Source organism: Chenopodium quinoa, unplaced genomic scaffold, assembly GCF_001683475.1.
Source record: "Chenopodium quinoa cultivar QQ74 unplaced genomic scaffold, ASM168347v1, whole genome shotgun sequence".
In the NCBI taxonomy this organism is placed as follows: Eukaryota; Viridiplantae; Streptophyta; class Magnoliopsida; order Caryophyllales; family Amaranthaceae; genus Chenopodium; species Chenopodium quinoa.
This window is the reverse complement of record NW_018744115.1, coordinates 1-23,331: the sequence shown is the minus strand read 5'-3', so window position 1 is coordinate 23,331 and position 23,331 is coordinate 1. Positions and strand designations below refer to the sequence as shown.

At 31.4% G+C, this 23,331-nt stretch overlaps 1 protein-coding gene and 1 long non-coding RNA gene across 2 annotated transcripts; one reads left to right on the top strand and one right to left on the bottom strand.

Moving 5' to 3' along the window:
• Window positions 1-2,891: 2,891 nt before the first annotated feature.
• On the top strand, window positions 2,892-4,809 carry LOC110692599. The gene is made up of 3 exons (XR_002505492.1): window positions 2,892-2,921; window positions 3,026-3,105; window positions 4,466-4,809. It is a non-coding gene; the product is annotated as an uncharacterized LOC110692599 (long non-coding RNA).
• Window positions 4,810-4,818: 9 nt separating this feature from the next.
• Window positions 4,819-9,432, bottom strand: LOC110692598 (chloride channel protein CLC-a-like). The gene is given in 7 exon segments (XM_021869628.1): window positions 4,819-5,138; window positions 5,310-6,462; window positions 7,299-7,831; window positions 8,499-8,676; window positions 8,787-8,968; window positions 8,970-8,988; window positions 9,079-9,432. Coding segments are annotated over 7 exon segments (2,406 nt in total). The 5' UTR covers window positions 9,312-9,432; the 3' UTR covers window positions 4,819-5,030.
• Between the last annotated feature and the right edge of the window lie 13,899 nt (window positions 9,433-23,331).

The window sequence follows — 23,331 nt, the reverse complement described above, 5'->3', positions numbered from 1 at the left end:
GAAATTAGTTTACAGAAAAGTTCCAAATAAAGCAGAAACTAATGTACTGTTTAACAAATGTAGAGTTAAATTTTTTATGCTCAAGAAACTTCTGAATCTTTGTGTATGCTGGATATTAGAAACTTACTGTCTGAAAAATTATCTCAAAAGTCAGTCAGAGAACCTTCATGCATTGGTACTCTGTTACTTTTCCTGTTTTCCATTTATAAGTTTGTTCTTAGATATTTGAGAAAGGAAAATAACAAAATTTATAACAAATCGTTTGTAAGATACTGTTCCATTCATTGTATTACTAAATCTAGGCAATAGAGTTCTGTCAACCTCTTCTTGAAATTAGTGTAACTAACTATACTACTCAGCACGGGCTTAAAGTTCCTTGACCAAGATACACTTGTTGATAATGCAGATAATTTTTTGGCAATAGATGGAGACATCTTGTTGGTGAAAGAGATTTTTGGGAGCATGTTGGAGGAATTGATATCTACTTGACTCCTTCTAGCTTTGGACAAGCAAATACACGGGTATGATACTGTAATCTTGAAAAGACTCTCATTCTTAATGAGATGGAGTGATGTATGTATAATTCAGTTTGCTTTAACATATACTAAAGCATTGTATTTCCTGCCATTTTGGTCTAATCTACATTGGTCCTTTTTAGGTCATTTAATTCATATTTATAATTTGATCAGTTTGGTATTATGATCATAAATTTTCGAAGTCTTTGGTCCATTATGGAAGGACATAGATGCATCTTGCACATTTATGAAAGTAAACACAGCTTATTTGTTTTGGTCTTTCTGCAGACTTAATTTTTTTTCTTTATTGATAGGCCTTTGATTCATTGCTCCGCAAGTTACATAAAGTATGTTCCTTATGGTTCAGCAGTAACTGATTTATATGGAGGAGCTGGTGTTATTGGATTATCATTAGCCGTTGCAAAAAAAATGCAGGTAAGAACTTGTCTTTTATATTCAAGGGGGCTTATTCTCCTCTTAGCTTATAAAGAAAAAGAATCCGATTCTCATCTTTTAATGTAATTCTATTGTCTTTTCTGCACCTCTTTTTCATGAGGTTCTCAGAAGTGTCAGGTGTGTTGAGATTAACAAGGAGTCAAGCACTGCTTTGAGAAGACAGTCAGCCGTTTACCAAATGTTGATAGCAACATGAGCTGGCATAATGTAGATGCTGCTCTGGTAAGCTTTGGTCACTATAATCATCGATATGTACTTTTCACTTATTGGAATTCTGAATTATACATTTACTGGCTCAAGGCTGTAGATTTTTGGGTTAGGAGGTTCTATAAGACCGTCCATGGTGTCTATCACAACCTCTAAAGTTTGCATCTGTATTTACATGTGATAATGATTGCGATCACTTTGACATATAAGCTATGTTCTTGCTTGTTCTAGTTAGCCACTAACATGGTATATCAATTATCTGAAGGCAAGAGCCTTAGTTCTCTTGTTTTTAGTTACTGACATGGAAATGTTTGGGTAGCTGGCGATAGTGTATTGTATGTAGTGAGTTTGATAGAACTGTTTTGAGATGTTTGCTGTTGCTTATAAAACTGCTCTGAGATCTGTGGGCAAAGAAGATACTAATGTAGAATGGGTCACGCTTGTGAAGCTGCTTAATGTTTGAAATGCCAGTATTACAGGAGTGTTAATTGCAGTGAAATCATTCATGACCGATTGTGTTATGTCCCTTGAAACTCTTTTAGCTATTTAAATGATGTTTTTGTTTATATGATAGTATGATACTAGTAAGTTAAGCATTTTATTGGTGCTGAACCAGTTAGTACCTTTATCTCACTGTAAAAGATTTTAGTTTTCCTAGCAAGTTCATTTGCATGCAGGATGTGACCATTTTTTAGGGTGCATTCTAGTCACCTGTATCAGAATGTATCCGAACTTTATTTATTTCAGCAATAAATTGAACTAAAGTAACCCTTGTTAACCCTAATCTGAATTTATCAACCTTTATTAAAACTTTATTTTTTCGGGAAATAAGTGGAAACAAGGTGAGCAAAACAGGGCCTTTGAGTCTATATTGAGGTATATGTGGTACTTCTCACAGAATTTGTCACGCACAGCAAGTGCATTGATGCTTGCATTCTATATGCTTGTGGTATATTTAATGCAACTTTATGGGACTTTGGTTTTAACAAAGAAGATCCTGGCAGTTTTATCTTTTGTTCTTGCTAGTAAATTTCTTTGGCTTGATGGGGAATGTAGAGTAGATTAGAGATGGACTTGATACTACTTTGATAGCAATTGAATTAGAGCTTTCCCTGATGTAGAGATCTTGCTTATTGGCACTGTGGTTGCTGATATTCTCACTGGGGTAGAAAATGATGTGCTAGATGATTTCACTTCAACTCTTAATCACTCCATCCTACCTTCCCTTTCAATCTATCTTTCTTTTCCATTTCTCCTTTTGTTTGGACAGGGGTGTGAATAGAGCTTGTGATTCCGTGTGAATAGAGCTTGTGATTTATTGATGTCTGTTACCTGGCCAGGAACCTCTTTCATGGTTTGGTGGGATCTGATGTAATTGTGGTTGATCCTCCCGAAAAGGGCTGGATGACTCACTGCTTAGTGCATTACAGACTATATCATCAGTAAAGCGCAAGGCAGTTGCTTCTTCCAGGTAGTCACTTTCTTTCAATATGGCCGTGATATTAGGATCAAGAATTTCACAGTTCTTTACTCGCTCATGAACTAAATGCCTGAAACTCATTTTCAATTTGCTATTTCCTTAATTTGTAGCTCTCCCTCAAATTTGAAAGAGGAAAAAAGACCATGGATCTTGCGAGAAAGAGAAGCTTCTGTCAGTGTACAAGGCTCAAATAGGCCAGATGAAAGTGATGTGCTTCTCAACACTTGTTTATAATAAGCTGTGGATGGGATAGCTTCAAAAAGGTGCTAAAATCATACTTATTATTGCATTGGACATGGACTTATACTATGCTTTAGTTTTAAACAATATATACTAGTCAGTTTCTAATTTCATAGTTAATCTGCAGGACTGCAAACAGCTGTTATCAAACAAGGCTTGGCTTTTGGAAAAAGCTCATGGCTTTAACTTTTTTCCCGGAACACAAAGGTAAGCCTGATTTGCATCTACATGTTAACCTTCTTGAGTATTTTCTAATTATATGTGTGTTGGTTTATCCACGCTCGTATACTTCAGAGAATCATTCATTTGATAATTAGCAAGTTAAAATTTTGCTATGTTCTCCCGTCAAAAAAAAAAAAAAAAAAAGGAGCAATTTAATTTTCAATATTATTTCAAGTTTGGACTACACCAATTCTGTTCTGACTTTTTTTTTTGGGTGAAGAATTATGTACTTGTCTGGTCATGGTTATGTACAGGGCTTTGTTTGTACTAAATTGACCAAGGTTTAGCATGAACTTGTCCACTGGAATTTCCATACCCGAGAACCTGAAAATAACCCTTCTCCAGGCCCAACATCCTGATTCTGTGTCTATCTACAATATTTGTGCATGCTTGTGTGGATATGCAGTGTGTTAGGATTATCTACAGTAGAGAGAGAGAGAGAGAGAGAGAGAGAGAGAGAGAGAGAGAGTTGTGATTGAATTGTGATTGAATTATACTTCTGTTTGATATGATTAATGGAGTGTCTAGCCACTTGGAAGGCCTGGGGTTGTAAAATTCTTTAGTGATGATTTAATTGCATTGCTAATACGTAGCTCAACCATATATCAAACTTCCCCAAATCCTCTTCTTCATTTCAATTTTTTTTTTTCTTCATTTTCTATTTATTGTGGATTGCTTCATTGTAAGTTTTTATCCATGATGCATATTTCAATCACTCATTCCTGGAAGTTTAGCTACCCTACACAGAAACGACGTTGAAAATCTAATGAAGTTCATGTACTCCATATTAATAATTGTTCATGTCTCTCTATATTTTCTGCCTATCACTGGGTTTAGAGTTCACACTCTGGATTAGTTGGTAAGATGCAATTCCATTATTAAGGTAATAGTTTGGTCTCATTTAAAATATATGTTGGAAATGTGGAATAGGATCCTATTTTTACTAATGTTTGCCTTTAGTTACTTATCTGGGTTTGACAAAACACTTGCAATGAAGAAGACTATATTAGCTTGATGCTTTGGTCTTTGTTCAAATGCTCTACAAGTCCCTCGTCTTGTTTAGTGTAGCAAAGCCATTGCTAGAACATATATAGACAGATTTTGTTCCAACTTAGTTTGAGCAGAGTCTATGGTATCTGGAATGTTCATGCATGGCCTCTGAATTGTATTTATCTTTCATATTATCATTGCACATTCATCGGAAGATTAATTGTTTCTAGTTTATTCTGCTCCCCTCAAGTAAACTGATAAGTAATAGTCTTTCTTTTAAAAAGGATCAAGTTGATATTGCGCGATGATGCTTTTTCTTAACTGACTAATAACTATATTCTATTTTTTGTTGCAGTATTGAGGTTTTGGCCATATTTAAACGAGGTTCTGGGTCGAATGATAAAAAAAAGGCATCCAAAAAAATAGAAGCCTAAGAAATCATCACAAGGATAATCATAATACTGTATATCTGCATTTGGCTTTAGTTGTTGCGTCAAGGTCTTGGACTTACCCAAGAGTGAGCCGATGTTGGACCTTGATAATGAAGGCAAGGGAGAAACCGCTGAATAAAAAAGAGACGAAGCATTGACTAATGCCTCTATGTTTGAATTCGGGCGTGTATGTTTAGCAACATAGAAGCAGAGTAAAGCCAGAAAGGGAGGAAACTGTACAAGAAATGTTGAATGTGAGCAACTATTGCAGTGCTGCTTTTGTAGTAAATGTGTTCCTTTATAGATAGATAATATGTAATATGTGGGGAGCCTACACAAACTGTACTTATGACTATTCTTTAAAATTTACAACCTTGTACATATTATATCGGAACAAAGAATGCAAAATTGAGAGCTGTGGAAAAAAATGCAATGCAAATCTGTTGATTCGAGGAGACAAATTCTGCACATCTGAGCTTTTGGATGAATTCATTTTTGCTTTTCCCTGCCTTTGGCTCTTGCTATGTGAGGGAACACACTCTGAATGTTGTGGGCTCTCAAATCTTGCCTTGTTAAGATTCCGATCACAGGATATATCTGCACAAAGAAATAAAACCATCTGATTAGATGCTGAATAAAGTGACCACTCAGAAAGCTGTTCTTTTTCAACTCCTTGGAATATGTCACCCACAAGGCCAAAAGGTTGTATTCACTAAGATTTTTGCAGGTAGTCAGATGTTTTATGAGATATAACAGGTTGTAACTTACCCCATCACCTTGGTACTTCGGTACAATGAGCATATGGCGAAGTGCAACCTGCCTGAACAGTACCATTGCCTTTGCGGCTGACATGTCCTCTATCACGGTATAAGGAGTTTTGTTCGTGAAAGGGTGCAGATCAACATACATGCCCATTTCATGCTTTTCTATGGCTACTTGTTCGAAGTTCAGGTCTCTTTCGGCTAATTCAACCCAGGTAAATTTCTCTCTTACTTCCCATTCCTCTGTTCTTCTTGGCTGCTCCAGAAACCACTTTTTCTTCAGCACAGCTACAAGATGAGCTCTTAAAATTAGCCCGTGCAACTCCCTTGCCTTTATATTGCCTCTTGTTGGGATTGTAGTATGATCATCTATGACAGGGAAACCATTGTGTGTAGTATTTTTCAAGACATCTACAATTCGAGATACCTTCTCAACTCCTCGAAGGCTAACTACTGGAGGCTTCACATCAGCAAGCTCTCCAACAGTGATATTTCTCATCCATGGTTCAGGATTTGCATCTAAGAAAGGTAGGCCTTTTAGATCTAGTATGATCTCATAGATACTCAGGTTGAAGCAATCTCCCACTGATTTTGCAATGAGAAGCACGAGCATTGTTATGGGGAGTAACAAGAGGTTGTTGGTGAGTTCGAGGAAAATCACACAAAGTGACACAGTCATCCTCATCGAGCCAGCCATGAGAGATGCTGCACCTAGAACTGCATAAAGCCCTCGATCAATCTTTGTGTAACTTCCCATGGCAATGCCAAGCAAACGGCCATATGCTGAACCTATGAGAATGATAGGTAGGAAGAGTCCAGAAGGTACGGCAATGCCAAAGGTAAAGAGTCCCAGGATACAGTACAACACAAAGTATATCACGAGAGTGATTGGGCGAAACTCTCCTGGTGTATTTGTGGAGAAGATATTTCGAACAGCATCATCATTGGTAGAAAACAGTAAGCTGGCAAGGTCATTGTAATAGCCTTTTGGGCAGTTGAATCTCTTGTAGTTCCCTGTTCTTCCTGTCGTGGAGCAGTCAAAATTCGATAGGGACGGATCACATTCTGTGCAACTCACAAGGAAGGGCAAGCCATACATACACACAGAGGTAAAAACTGAGACCGTAAGACTTAGAAGAATCTTTGCTAATTTTCCCCTCCTGCAGCAGGATAGAATATCTTCAGAAACATGGATCAAAACTCAATAGATGATGGCAATGCAATTTTATTTTTTGGTTACAAAAAGAATGTTTTATGTTTATGTCCAAAGAAATGCACCATCACTTGTTTCCTTGTCATTTGATCATTAATTTCAACATTATGAATGTTCATTTAAGTGAAGAAACAGATTTGTGGAAGAACTTTATGAATGAAGATGGTAGGATATTGCAAAAAGTGGCTTAATCCCACAATTTTGAAAAAGAAACTGTTTAAAAAAGAGAGTGAAATCGTCTTTATAGGAGAGACTTCTGCCCATGGGGAACTTCCCCTGTTCCCCGTGAATTGCTGTGGACATATATATATTTTCTATGGACACGGTAGGTGTAATTTTTGGATTTGACCTCAGAAAGTAAAATAAGCGAAGTATAAGCCAGTATTATATAGAAGTTTTTTTGAGTTTACAATGCATAAAGTAATATGTGGAACTTTGAAGTTAACTTATATGTTACAGACATGTTAGACTTTATTTTAAGTGATTATGTAGTGTGATTAGAAGCAATGATCTAAGAAGAGTATACTTGATAATGATAAGTGTATCAATCTAAGAAGATAAGTAGTTAGAATCTCGTATATCCTAATAGATTTTGAAAATTATACCCCATCATTAATTCCTTGTCTAACAAACGTGATATAAAAACTGAACAATATAGTTCCTTTTTGTATCGATTTTGTTTCTATGACCATGAAAATTATGATATATTCAGGTTATCTAGAATCAGATTCGATGAAACAGTGGATTAGTTCAAGAGATCAACATGGTTTATATGTTGCTTACTCGTTAATGAGATTGTAAAGTCTGAGAACTTTGTGCAGGGCATAGTTGTAAAGACTTCCGAGAACACCACCAATGAGTCCTATGAGGGTGACAGGGATGATATCCATCAGATGGTAATGCACAATAACATTGCTCACATCAAACATGATGAGTCCTCCTCTGCCAAAAAGTCCACATTCTCCAGAGCTGCAGTACTCAATGACAGTCCTGAGCACTACAACCACAACTGCTGTGCTGAAGAAAGTTCTCCAAAGAAGAGCACTCCTCCACCACGTTGCCACTTCTTCCAGAGCAAAGAGAACCCCTCCCACTGGGGACCTAAAAGCTGCACAAACTCCTGAAGAAGATCCACAGGTGATTAGATCTCTCCGATCCCTGTCATTGTTCATGTAACGATACCACCGCCATTTAACGCGATGCTTTTCTGTTCCACCCTGGCCTAGTAATGAAGCAATGCATGCTCCTATGTGCACTAAGGGCCCTTCTTTGCCAAGGTCCAAGCCAGCAGAGACTGCTCCTATGCTCCCAAATATCTGACATAGAAGAAAAAAGTAACATCTTCAGTCATCATCCAGGTATTAGTTCCTCAGTTTGATATTTCATTCATGTACTCTAGTACCTTATATTTTACATAAGTAGACCTTTGCTATTCTAAGAAATAGATTTGTGGCCATTATCTTCGTCAAGCTTCATTATTTCTTAGTCTTATTTCTTTGTTAGTCTTTGAACTATTATCCACTTTTAATAGGTTCTCTTGGGTTTTCCTACTTTTCTGGTGGGGGGAATGGGATACTTTTTGTATGACCATAAGGTATGAAAAAGCATGCTCAGCCAAATAAAGCCTTTTCCCACTATGTGCAATCATTGGCATAGATACTTTGAGCTACAGTTAATAACAATTAAACTCATACCTGCAACTTTTTTCACCAGACAAAACTAAAATTTCCTATAATTAAGAATACAGAAAAAGAAGACCCCAGAGGCGGAACTCCACAAATTTATCTTTTGAAAATGTAATCATGTGTGAATTATTAGTCAGTGTCAGAGATATGACATATTATTAATGTCGAAATATACATTGATATACTTTCCGATATCAATTATATCTCACATCGCTAATGGTCAGAATCAGATTCTCTTTCTAATCTTATTGAATCAAACATGGACAGAGAGGATATGAGAATAACAGAACAAACTAACCTTAACAAGCAAGGTTGGTAACCCATACATGTTTGGGGTATCAATACCATTAAGGTATGCTTTGATTTCAGGTATACCAGGTCCAGCAGCAGTAGGAGCAAAGAAAACAACTAACACTGTAGAGCTCAGAGTCAGTAAAAAGTTAGCTCCTGTCAACACAATCAACCCCATCATAAACCTGCACCCAAAAAAATTTACCCTCAAATTTAGTGTAAAATATTTTAATCTTTATTTATTTGAATATAAATAAATAAATAAATAAATAAAAGATTAAACAATCAGAAATACCTTTCCTGCTCAAGAAAGCCTGACACAAGAAGCAACTTATATCCAGAAATATTCTCAACTGCAAGATTTATCAGGGTAGCTATAAGACCAGTTAACAGTCCCACCAGAAATGCAAGTTTCCATTTCAAGAACACGTATTGTAATACTTGTATCTTAGATCGACTTCTCCAATCTTGTTTGAAACAAATCATTCTCATTGATCCTGTAACATCCATAATAAAACAGTCTCTTACAAAACCATTATAACTTGAAGAGAAACAAGATTGAGTAAGATTAGAGTGAGAAAACCTACTCGTAATCGAGGCTTTCCATATACGAAACCTTCGCTCCCACCATAGCTAAGTGACTAGCAGAGAGTGTTCTGTTTCTCTTTAAGAGCGGCTGATGTAGGAAGTTGTTTTCAAGGTCTGCTTCTCCATTTACAGAAGCCTCATCTGCTTCCATATTTTGCTGAGTGAGAGCCGTCTCGTCGTCTATCGCATTCGAGTTGGTTCTGTTTGATGGTGGTTCTCCAGTTTCTTCCATGGCTATCCCAGGTTTTTTGATAGGCAGTCTTAGTCTTCTCTGCTTCTCAACCTTTTGTTCATAAGTTTCATGAATTAGGTGTGGCTTATATCCCACATTTCATTGATTGCTTGGATAAAGTTACGTATATGTGTAATATATGTTTATATTTTATTCTTTTTACTGTATATACTATTATAGTATTTTCTCAAAAAAAAAAAATAATATATATATATATATACTATTATAGTATTATTGGCTGGCCCATTTTCCACTGCAATTATTATTAAATCGCCAAGTCATTTTTGACATAGTACCTAATTCTTAGGAACATCCTATCATATGCGGAGAAACTTAAAATAAAACAAGATATTTTCATGACCCTCCATAATTGACAGTTTTCAATTCATCAATTTGAAGAACAACAATTGACACTAGAGATTATTTATATCTATTTGTTCAAATCAAATCTAATTGTGTTTTTTTAATTATTTTCTTGTCTAACTATTTCAAGATTCCACTGTATTAAAAAATATTACTATGTATAATAATATATGTGGTACTATGGTCTGAGGGTAAGTAGTTAAAAGTAAAAAGTATTGATCATTATTTAGTTGATAACGTAATTATGTTATAACTTTAAACAAATTTTTTTGTAGAAAAAAAAAAAGAAGTTCGAGTTTAGTTTTAATGGTTGCATATATGATACTCCATTTTTTTTTAAAATCTTTGACTTTTATACTATTCATATATTTTACTTTGCTTAATATTAATTATTAGTTATTAAGAAAAAATATAGTCATGTGGGATTTTGGTAAATTTATTTCGATTTATATTTTCATAAATATATAAAATTTATAATTTTTATATATTGATAATTAAAGATATTAATAATTAAAATAATACATGGGTGATGAGAAGTTGCAAGTAATAAATAAAAACCAAGGAAGTATATCACAGCCAAGAATGTAAATACTCCAGTTCCCATTTCTTGATTGGAGGGTAGTTGCGCTACTTGTGTTGGGACCTTATTGTCCATGATTTTCTTTTTCTGTTTTTTTTCTGAAATTTGTTGTCCACGTTATTTATCTGGATTCCATGTCTCTTTCTTTCATAATCTCTTTTAACGGTGCTTTAAGGTTGTGTTATATTAAATTATTACCATTCCGTAGTTATGATGAAACTTTACAGCTAGACAGTGTAGGAATTACCGCCTTTATGTTTTCATTGATTTAAAAATTATAATGATTATTCTGACTACCAAGAATCTAACTTTTAAATGCAACACTTTAACTTTTACACTTTAACTAGATTTGATTATTTAAAATTAAGAAAAAATATAATCACATGGATCTTATTAAATTCGTCTTGGTTTATGCTTTATTAACATCAAATTTTTATAATTTTTAAAAATTAGCAATCATATATATTAATGATTGAGATGAGCATTGACATTCTATAATGAGAAGTATTGCACATAATAGTTTACAGAGAAAATACTATAAATAAAAGTTTTTGTAGTTTAAGTTACGTATAATAGATGGTGGCAATACATTTAGTTTTATAAGGTGACTTTTCAATATTCGTGGAATCATGTTAATGCAACTTTAATTCTTTACTTTATCTCAAAACTAGCATTACCATATATTAATGTTATTTTTTTATATTTAACCAAAAAAAAAATCTAATTAGAATTTAGATTAAATTTATTATTAATCAAATCTTGAAGAATCTATGTGCTCCTATCAGACTGGAGTGAATAAAGCAAAGGGCTAAAAATATTTCTCTTAGATTGCGAAAACTATTTCAGCCAACTTATAGCAAGTTTTTAGTCTTCTGTCTTCCACCCAAAATCCCTCATTGTTTGATAAAATATCATTATATGGGATCAATAAACGTTGTACTTATTTAGATGACGCAATTGTTGCAAAGAAAATTGGGAAAAGGTGTTTACAGCTTTACATTGTTAGTCTATACTCATTATGTGTCATTTTCACTGAATATGTAGTGAATTAGAGAAGATTCCGAATTATTCAATATTTACAAGAAATGATAAATTAAAAAGAGAAAATTTACATAATATGTGAAGCACTTGAAGATGATAGTGGGACCAAACCAATGTAAACAATGGGTAGTTGGCTTACTTCATCTTCAACTAGATATTTATGTGTTATTCCTTGGGGAAGATATTTATGTGTTGTAATTTTGTGTAAAATATTAGGAAAAATTGCTGGGAATTATCCGACCTTTGCCCTATCATACCTTGATTATTTTTTTAATAATCTGACTTTAATGTCAATCCGCTTAAAATGGTCCCAACCGGTCATTTAACTTGTTATAAACAAGTTACAGGACACGTATCGACATCTGATTGGTCAAAAAAATAAAATTAAATTAAAAAAATTAAATTATTTTTTTAAAGAAAAAATAAAAATAAATTAATTAACTAATCAAAAAACCACCCCCACCAGCCAACAACCCTCCACGGCCGCCCCACACCCACCCAGCCTGACCCCCTACCTGCCCTTAGCGCCGCGCCGAACACCTTCCCCTGAACCGCCGACCCTCCTCCCCTCCCCCTGAACCACCAAACTACCCTAAAAAAACCCTTTGCCGTTGCGATTCCAGCCCTCCTCCCCGCCTCCCCTTCCCCGTCCCAATTCCGGCCGCAAAAGAGTGTTCTTCTTCAACGATGATGATAAGAGGAGCGCGACGCTTATCGAGCTCGTCTATGAGAGCGACGATGGCGGAGGTGGGTTCGAAGGAGGTGGATGTTGTGTGCCCATTGGAGGTGGTGGAAGAGAGAAAGAGAGATTTAGGGTTTCGCCTTCAGGGAAAGGACAAAGGAGGGTAGCAACGATGAGGAGGTTGGAGGAAAAGTGGGGCTGGGGGACCGGTGGCTAGGGTTGGGGGGCTGCTGATTTCTTTTTTTTTTAATTCAATTTTTTTATTTTAAATTTTAGATAAATCACGTGGTGACACGTATACTTTAAAACCCAAAAAAAATAAACCTATTGAATAGGTTACCGGTCACTTGGGACATTTTAAGCGGATTAATATTAAAGGTCGGATTATTAAAAAATAATTAAAAGGTGAGATTGTTTTGGGCGGATGAGTCAAAGGTTGGATTATTCCGGACAATTTTTCCAAATATTTATGTGTTGCAAACTTGCAACACTTAAAGAAAGTAGAATGAATGGATCAATAGGAATTAGTGGCACAACTAATGTGACATATTTACAAGACAAAAAAAATAAAAATGATTCCTATGATTTCAAATCTAAAAAAATGTAAGGTATTAAGTTATTTAGATTTTATAAACAAGAGTAATAGAGTAAATCCGAAATATAAAATTTAGAAGATTTTATGATATGTATGGGTGTTTTAACTGTGGTTAATAAACTAATTTGACTATAAAGTTGACCATTATCAACACGTTTTGAAACATTTAGTAATTTTACTTTTGGTCAATTTCAAGTTCTTGGCTAACTAGCTAAACTTTAAGGCACATTTGACAACGTAAACATTTGCACACCAAAAGGTTATACTACATATCAAATCATATTGTACAAATTTGGTTGAAGCGATGGTTTCTAGAAAAAAAGTCCTTACTATATTACTCTATTTTTTGTCATTTTCATTGAATATGCTGTCTAACAAAAAAGATTCTGAAATGATCAAAATATATCAGAAAGTATATTGAAAGAAAAGCTAAAAAGGAAATAAATTTGACATAATATTGGAAGCACTTGAAGATGATAGTGGGGACCAAATGTAAACTTACAATTAGTTGTTTGCTTACTTCACCTTCAACTAGACATTTAAGTGTGTAATTAAAGAATAAAAGAGGTGTAATTATTGTCTTTTATGTGTATTAAGAAATAAATCCACATGAATCATAAGTGATTCACATGCATTAAACTGATGTTTTAATACGTAGTTGTAGTATGCACATGAAGTAGATGGCCATGTATATCTGTTTTTGTGGACAAATAAGCAATAAAACGCATGAGAACGACATGTGTTTAGATCCGAGTGGTTCATAGGAAAACAAATTGGTGATGAAAAAAAACTATATATAAACATGGCTCTTTAGGTTAATCAATGGGACATCTTATCTACAACGAAGGATCAAGAGACTCCTTGGATGTGGAGATTATGGATTCCTTTTGATATTAACTTAATAATATGTTAATTTTGTGTTTGGTTAAGAGATAAAGATATTTTCATCTTGCATCTTCATAAAGTGAGCCTTACATCATGTGCTTCGTTCATAGATGAGGTAGAATGAAGTAGATTGCCATAAGGTTTTGGATGAAGCCTCCTTAAACTTGTAAATTGGACTCTTTCTTGATGACGAGTGCAGCCCAGGTCCATATATAACATGTATGGTATCAGCAGAGGTTGAGTTTAGGATCTCCTAAACTAGGTTTTTAATGAAAACTATATAAGGGTTACCTCGATAAGATCTCCAACTCCTAAGAGGATTATTATTGATTACATGTTCAATAATCTGACTCATCTCTAAACTACTAAGGACACTCACAAGTGATAAGGGTGAAACCCCAGTCTAGTCTAGTTATAAGTGGTTCCACATCGAAAAAAAGAGAATATAAAAAACTATTTTTAACTTGGTATTAAACATTCTTTGGGCTTTTAACTTGTAATTGAATTGAATTCTCTCCCCTCCTAGTTTAAAATTTAGAAAAGTTACAAAAGACCTTTTATAGTTTTATGGCACCACTCTTGTGAAAATGATCTTTTAAAAAAGGACCTTATATCATATTTTTGTTGTGACAAGGATCCTTATGCCAGACTTTTTCTAATGAAAATAAAAAAGGAATATCTAAATCTAAAATTTATTTTAGAAAATTTAAATTGAAAATTAATTTAAAAATACAAAATGTAACAAACATGAATTAAAATTAAACTAAATATTACTCCTCAATCTACTAGAGAAAATACAAGTTTATCTTCATGATAAACAAATTGTGTTTATCTAAGGGTATAATCGTCAATTTATAGACTTAAGTCTGGGTAGCCTTGTAATTTCAACAATAAGTGTTAACTTCGTGAATAGAGGGAAAGGTTCAATGGAAATTTTAGAAGCTTTAATGGAAAATGTGAAGCTCAAAATTAGCTTAATGGAGGAGGATAATACCTTTATCCTTAGGGTTTCCCCATGCCCTTAATTTTACCCTTTTCATAGGGTTTTCGTTTTATTTTGTGGCGAAGCCGCCGGAGATGGTGGTATCGAAGAGATGGAGATTGCAGAAGGAAGAAGGAGTCAGTTTCAATAGAGGAAGAAGGAGAATGAAGGAAGAAGCTCTCATGACGTAACATCCGTTAATATTACAAATCGAAGAGAATAGACAGCTGGAAGCCACTGACTCAAAAAAATTATATTTTAATCAATTTATATAATTTTCAAGACTAGATAAACACCCCATGTTTATCATAAAGATAAAGTGGGGCTCCCTCAATCTACTAGCATATCTATCTCTAATGAAAAATTGATAATTAACCAAAAACAGAAAAAACACCACTAAAACTATGTGATATGATAAGTAGGGATTTAAATTTGGGAGGATAGAGTACATTGAAAATTAATAGTATTTCAAAATACTGAGTTCTACTTACCCAATAAGTTCCATTATATGCTAAATTAAGGTCATTGCTTTTCAAATTCAATTAACAAATCTAATCTAATATATATAAATAAAATAGGCATTTTTGGTGAGCATTCGGAGCGCCACGTAAGAAATATACTTATTTCGACCAATAAGAAGAAAGATTTGTATATTATTTTTGAATTAAAAAATTATGTCGCCACCTAGATAAAAATAACGAATTAGATTTGATATATCTAAAATTTTAATGCCACGTAGATTATAATCCACGAATTAAATTATTTTAATGAAAAAAATAAATGCCACGTAGATTATAATCCACGAATTAAATTATTTTAATAAAAAAAAATAAAGTAAAAATATAGGAAAATATAAATTTATTTTAATGAAAATATCATATTTACAATTTATTTATATTTAATAAATTCATTATAATCCTGTAATGTGAAAATATGATCATGAACATGCTATCAAGCACGCACAATATGTTATATAATCGTTAAATTGTTTTACAATATCAAAATATTAAATGCTAAAGATAAACATGTATGATCTATCATACAAAGATAATTATTGAAGTGGCTAAAACTGACACCTAATCGGTTTTATATATCATGCAAAAATATCAAATTATTTTGAAACATGTACATAAAGTTATCTAAAGCAACTGACACCTAATCGGCAAAACTCTTCATATGATAAATAATTACAAAACTTAAAAAATTAATATTGGCTATCGAAAGCATATGATTATTATTTCTAAGAAAAAAAACTTAAAAAAATTAATCCTTTTAAAAAAAATTATCCTTATCATTATTATTTGGATTGTTAGGAATTTTTAATGATTACAATTTGAATAACGATAAAATTTAAGTTAGGAAAAATATATGAATTGATTTAATTAGCTTATGATTTGTTATTATTATGGATAGGCATTAATTTAATTCACGCACCACCAAAGAATAACACAATACTTCATACAAAACAATTTAGGATTTTATATTGTGGTTTATTTAGGATTTTATATTGTGGTTTAAGAAAATGTCGATCTAATTCCTTAAACTCATTTTTTTTTCAAATTGTAGTTACTGGTAATATTATTTTTAACTATTTTTTTTCATTGCATTGTTTTCTTAGGTCTACTTCGTCGATTCGAGAACTTAATTCTTCCAAAAATGATTGGAAAATTAAAGTACGCGTATCAAGGCTTTTTGATGTTTTGAACTTTCGGAATCATAATAGTTTGATTAGTTTGGACATGGTTTTATTTGACGAAGAGGTATGCCTTTAATTTTATTTATTTTTATTTGATAATACTTATTGTTCTAAATTCATTGAATAATATATAATATTTTCTTAAAATTCATTGTGTAATTTACAATATTATTTTAACATACAATATTATTTTGCATATGTAGGGTGATTATGTCCATGTTTCAATCAAAGGAAAATTTGTCCAACAATTTTGTTCAAAACTAATTGAAGGCAAAGTTTACACAATTCGATAGTTTTCTGTTGTACCTAACAAGAATGAATATCGTGTTGTGAGCGATAACAAGATAATGATACAATTTTTTTCAAAATTCAACTGTCAAGGGCGTTGCAGATAATAATAAAATTCCGTTGCACAGATTTGATTTTGTTCAATTGCAACATTTAGATCAGTTCTTTAGTAATGCAACATTCCCTGGTATATATTTTACATATTTTCAATTTTTATTTTTTAAAAATTCTATAGTGTTATCATTCGTTGTACTAATATAATATATATATATATAATAATATATATATATATATATATATATATATATATATATATATATATTTTGTTTGTATATCACTTTGTTCTTACAAGATGTGCAGTGGTTGGTATGGTTGTAAACGAAATTGGAGATTCAATTGAAATAGAAGACAAATGGTAATTATTATTTTAATATATTTGTATATATTATTATTATCAATTACGATAAACTAAGATTTATTACTGTTAGATAATTTATATTTGATTTATTTTAGATTTATTAGTAAATTATTTGTATTTTGATATCATGGTTAGGGGACAACGAATCCAATTAAAGATTTGGGATAATGTATTTTCCTGATTATTCAAGACAAAAAGACCTACTTGTTGATTCTACTAAGCCTTTTGGTATAGTTGTTTACTTCAACAATGGTCAAATATTTTAATGGTAAGTATCATATATTAGTCATTATAATAACTTTTTTTTTTAATATTTACAACGAATAACCTAATTTGCCATTGTCATTTTGTTTACAGGGAAAATTAATCTAAATACTTCTACATCAACCAAAATTTATATTGATCTTTCAAATTTCTGAGGTTGATGAATTGAAATCTTTATGGAGGTATGTTATTTCAATAATTTTTAATTTTTATGCTATTCTTTCTACATAAATATATCTCTTATATATGATCATTATAATGCAGTGAGAAGTTAGATATAATGCTACCATTGGAATACTTGAAATTCAGCATATCAACATTGGACCGGAAGAAATCAACTCTAAAAAAGTTGATATTTTTAACGCTTATGAATCATGTACAAAAAACTTTAGAAAAGTATTTTAATACATCACTTTATTATACTTAATACGAAGTTATATGATAAATCTTAAATTCAAACCTAATTTTATTTTTAAAATCATATAGAATTTGATCTTCTATTGCATGGCTAAAGTGGATACAATTATGAGTGAAAATAGGTCGGTATTTATATCTCATGCCCAGCATGTAAAAAGATGTATCACTCCAAGAAAAACAGATTTTTGGTGCATTCCTTGTGAGAAACAAATTGAAAGGCCTATCCCAAGGTTTGTTTTCAAATTTCTTCTTTATCCATATTACAATAATAGATTAAAACGAATAATAAATTGTATAATATGCCTAATTTCTTCATGCATTATTTATTTTTTCTCAATCAGATATCAATTGGAGCTTAAGTGTTATCGATCATAGTGGGGTCAAAAATTTTGTAGTTTTTGATGAAGAAGCTAAGAAACTAATAGGACAAGATGCAAGTACTCTTTTTGAGGCTCATACTTATGAAAAAGTTTTTAATAATTGGCTTTTTTAACAATAGTTAAAAGATTAAATTGTTCTACAAATGCGTTTTATCACTTATTTCAATTAAAATTGACAGATCAATGATCATAATGATGATGATAATGACAATGAAGATGATGATACACAAATTCAAAGATGATTGCAAATATCATTGGAGTGAGTTTTAGTGTTCAAAGTTAAAATCACTGCTTATAATCGTACAACAATTCGACAAACTTTTACGGTGATGAGAAATTTTGACAAAAGTGTCATTGAGGTACTAAATAATTGTTACAAGTATTTAATGTTTATTTAGAAGTCATGGAATTTAAAATTTTAATTTCCTAAAAACTTTACATTAAATAATTTTGATGTAGAATAAAGATGTCATAAAAGATAATGAAGATACTTTAAAAGATGAAGTTAACAGTCATTGAAGAAACCGCAAAATGCCCTTTTAAATAATATCGATTCAACGGAAAAGAATCATGATTCATCCGACCAACAATCACATCAAAGAAGATAAAGGTATTATTTTTTAGAATATATATAATTCATTTTAGATATTTCTTACTATTTCTAATTTTATTTTATAGATTATTTAATAGTAATACTAATATTAACACTTTAATTTGTGTACTTTGTGTATGATGCAGGTTTAGTATTATGAATCAAGGATTCTCTCGAAACATAATAAAACTCCATGTTCAAGAAATAGAGATTTAGATGATAGTAACAAATAATACTTATGTTAGCTTTTCAATTTTTTTTTTTATTATGTAACAACTTTCGAGATTCTAGATGATAGTTTTTCTTTTATGTATGTTTTATTATTAACAACAAATCATATACCTACTACTTTTATTTACCTTTATTTTTGAATTGTTATATCAATTTTAATAGTTTACCAATGATAATAATAATAAATTACTATTATATAATAAGATACAAATCTTAAATAATAATAAAAACAAAGCCGTGCATCGCACGGGCTTCACACCTAGTATAATATATTTTGGAATATAATGAAGATAAGATATTCCAAGAGTTTACTTTCCTCATCTAAGGTCTCGTTTACCATTCACCTTATTTTTTAGCTGAATTGAAATTATTTTGCTAGACATTTATTTTTATTGAATTGAAATTATTTTAATTGATTCTCTATCATATATCTTCTTTAACAATTACTAATTTATATTAAACTGAACTTATTTTTACTAAATATTAATTTTTTTATGGTGAAGTGAATAGGGCTTAAGTCTATCTTTTCCACCCGTAAAAAAAAGAAAAGTCTATCTTTTCCAAACTTATTTAACTATATTGAGATGTTTATTACCCTTAAATAAATTGACTAAAGTAACCTTGACTTATTTGACTTGAATTTTTCCCAAAATAAGTAAATATACGGTGAGAAGAATTCAAGAACTTGTTTTTCTCGCATGACATATAGTATTCTGATATGATCAAGATTGAGATTTGGTCCGATCAAATGAGCTTATGCTGGAATGGTTTGATTTGATATCTAGTCTAACCAATGCGTTGATCGTAGATTTGAACGTTACGGATAAACACAAACAAAAAACTATTAAATTTAGCAAATGTAAAGATTTAGCTATGTATGGTATGGCACTCCTTGGTCAGGACAAGGCCTTATTCACATCATAGTGTGGAGGTATTTTGAATTTGGATCCCACATATCCAAAACAAAATCCTTTATTTGGTCTCTAATGTTTATAGCCTTTCATGCCACTTCATCTTGTTTCATTTTTATGTCCAACCATATTGCAATATACTAGGGACAGCTACGCACCTCGCCTTACAACTGGATGTTTTGTTCCATTAAGCCAATTAGCCGTTTTACTTCCCTTAGACAATTATATGCTCGATTTGTCTTCATCGACTTGCATTTATTTTTTGTGTTTCAAATTATTTGCTCCATTCAAGTTTATAGTTATAAAGTTTTTATTCTGTTTATGTTCAACTCAAACTTATACATTTTCATTCTATTTTTTTTTTACTTGTTTTTAAAACCTCATCATTTGTTTTATTGTTTATGGAGCAAAATATTGAGATAGAGGATGTACTTTTGATTTAGTAAAAATTCTATGGTAATCATCCTTAAAATGGCTACTATTATACCAATTTTTTATTGGCTGATTTTTAATTTATTTTTATGTCAAAATTAATTATGAAGGTTTTTTCTTTATTTTAATATTTATTATTTTTTTTATATTTTCATAATTAATTTATGAATTATTTTGTTAATTTCAGTAATAATAAAAATTGAATTTTGTAAATTAATTAGTAAAATTATAAAAAAAATTCTTAAATCATTTCAAAATCAATAAATAAATTTTAAGATTAGATAAATAATTTATAATTAATTTTGACATTAAAAAATTGATTAAAATCAGCCAATAAAAAATTTAGCATAATGATAGTCATCCTTGATTTAGTGGTCAGCCAGCAAGGGACTTGTTAAAAAAACTGTTTATATCCATTTATTTTGCTGAATGATTTATACTAAATTAGATAAATCATCGGTTAATGTTCCAGCTATAGAGACTTTGTTGTAGTTTTTTTTTTTTTTTTTTTCTTAAAAATTATGCCATATATTTATTTGAATAATTCAAATTGTAGTTTTGCATGAACAATACCCTCAAATTCCTGTTATAATAGAGAATTATGAACTGTGCATTTAATCAGCTACATTATTTAATGTTCGAATTCTTCAAAATTTCTAAACCAATAAACACATATTAACGGAGGAAGAATTTGTACATGATGTTGGATTATTTAGACTAAGTACTCTGTATTTTGGAAATTTTGTGATGCGAGAGCAATAATTCAATATGGGTTTTCTTGAAAATTCATGGATTTTCTAGAAGCCTATACTATCCTTTGGTTATTATTAACTAGTATAAGTCCCGTGCAATGCACGGTTTTTACAAAATTTACGAATAACAACGTTTAGTTATTACTACAATAATTAATTTTAAAAATGAATTACATTATTGAACATAATAAAATAGCTTCATTATATACAATACATTATAACAATATAATCAAGGTCAATTCCCGTGCGATACACTTAAGTCCCACACTTTGATAGGCACATTGGTAATTTAATCGATTATTTGTTTCATTTTTAGTGAACGGGTGGAGAATTTAATTGTTGTTTTATTAGTACTATTGTTATGATTATAGTCAATGGGTATTTTTTTTATCTAATATTCCTATAATATTAAACAAAAAATACATAGTTATGTATAAATATATAATTTGATAAATTATTTAGGATATATTGCATATTTGTATTATATTTACAAAATGAGGTGCAATGTTAATAAAAGTATAGATTCTTACAACTTCATTTATTTTACATTTCATTGAAAATTGTTGATGGGTTTATTCTTGAAAATAAAATACAAAGTACATCATATATAATTATACAAAAAAGAATAATTTGAAGTCTTATAAAAATTACTACTTTAATACCCAATAAAAATGGTAAAAAAGATATTGTTCAATAAAAATGGTAAGAAAGATATGAAAATATTGATAAAACATATATGGAAGAAATATGGTGTGAAATATAGAACTTAATATTTGGGAAAAAAAAAGGAATTTAGGCGGGATAATTTTAATTAGAAGATGAAATGTGTCATCCCAAAGTTCGCCTTTAGTATAAAGTAATAGATTTGATGTGTATATTAGGTTGTCAATGAATAAAGATATATATCTTTAAATAAACATGATTATTTAATCCATGAGTAGCAAATTCGAATACATAGATTTTTTTTTTCTCAAAGTATATTTCTATAAATATGTATATATATATTGCGCTCTTATAAAAGTCAATGGTATCCTACGTCAAAATATCCTAAATGAAAAGAGATATACACCTTTTACCTAACACTATTTGTATCAATAATATGTATTAAAATTCTTCAAAAAAAAAAAAATAAATAAAAAATAATATGTATTAAATTTGTCATATAGATTAAAAAAAAATAGGTTCATCAATGATAATCAAAACTAGTTTAATTTAAATTCATAAGAGTCACTTTCTCTAATGTCTTTCTTTATATTTATAAAAATAAAAATTTTTTTTCTCTTTTTTTTTTTCCTTACAATCAAACTTACCATGTTCGGATGCTAAGAATTTAAATTTTTGTTTTTTTTTTGTTTTTGCTATAATTCCTTCTCTCTTGCGTGTTTTTTTCTTTACTTTTGCTGTCAGTTAAATTATCTTTAGTTTTACGAAATTGAATACCTAAAAGAGAATTTTAAGGAACAAAACAAATTAAAGTTTTTTTTTTTTTAATTGAGCTCATTTGTCCAAACCCTTCTTCCAATCTCTCCACTATAAATATGAACCATGAAAACACACACACACGAATTCAGTATCACCCCAAACAAAGGCAATAATAATCACAAAAAATTAACCTAAACAATTACTCCCACTTTCCATGTATAAGCATTATTTTACTCATTTACAAGTATATAGAAATGATAAGATTAAATTCTAGTTCAGTAATTATTCAAGTTTTGCTCAGTTTGCTTATACGTAGTATTTACCAATTTGTCACCGGTTGTCCCTAGATAGCAGGGAACAATTGCTTGTATGTAGAGTTGTCAGTTTCTGAGCCGAACCGTTAAATCCGACTGTTTTTGAACCCATTCAAAAAGGAAGTAAACCGTTAAAACCCGTTTTTTGGAGATCGAAAACCGACCCAACCCAATTATTCCTAACCCAAAACTGTACTGAACCGAATTTATGTGAACCGTTACTAACCCGACCCATTATCAAGCCAAACCGTAACAACCGGAAACTGAAAAACAACCCGAACCAATTACGTCTGAACCCGATAGTAATAACTCGACCCAATTTAAACCGAAAACCGTTTAAACCCAGCAAAAATCTGATAAACCTGAACCGATCCAACCCGTAACCCGTTGTGACCGAACCATTTATAACCATATAACCCGTAACCCGTTATGACCGAACCATTTCCAACCGTAACCCGTTGAGACCGAGACCCGTACCCGTTGAAATCGAACCGTTTACCACCGGTAACCTGTTATGACTGAGTCGTTTACAACCCGTAACTCAATATGTTTAGGTCTGATGCGTTTCAACCCACTACTCGATAAACCCAACTTATTTATGACTTAACTTGGTCATAACATGACCCGTTACCATTATCTGATTAACTCGACTCGATAATGATCGGACTCGATTTTAACCCAATATGATTTGGGCTGAAACCAGCTTCAAATTGGGTAAACCTGTTTTCAAACCGACCAAATTCAATCCAAACCGATTATGACCTGAACCGATAAT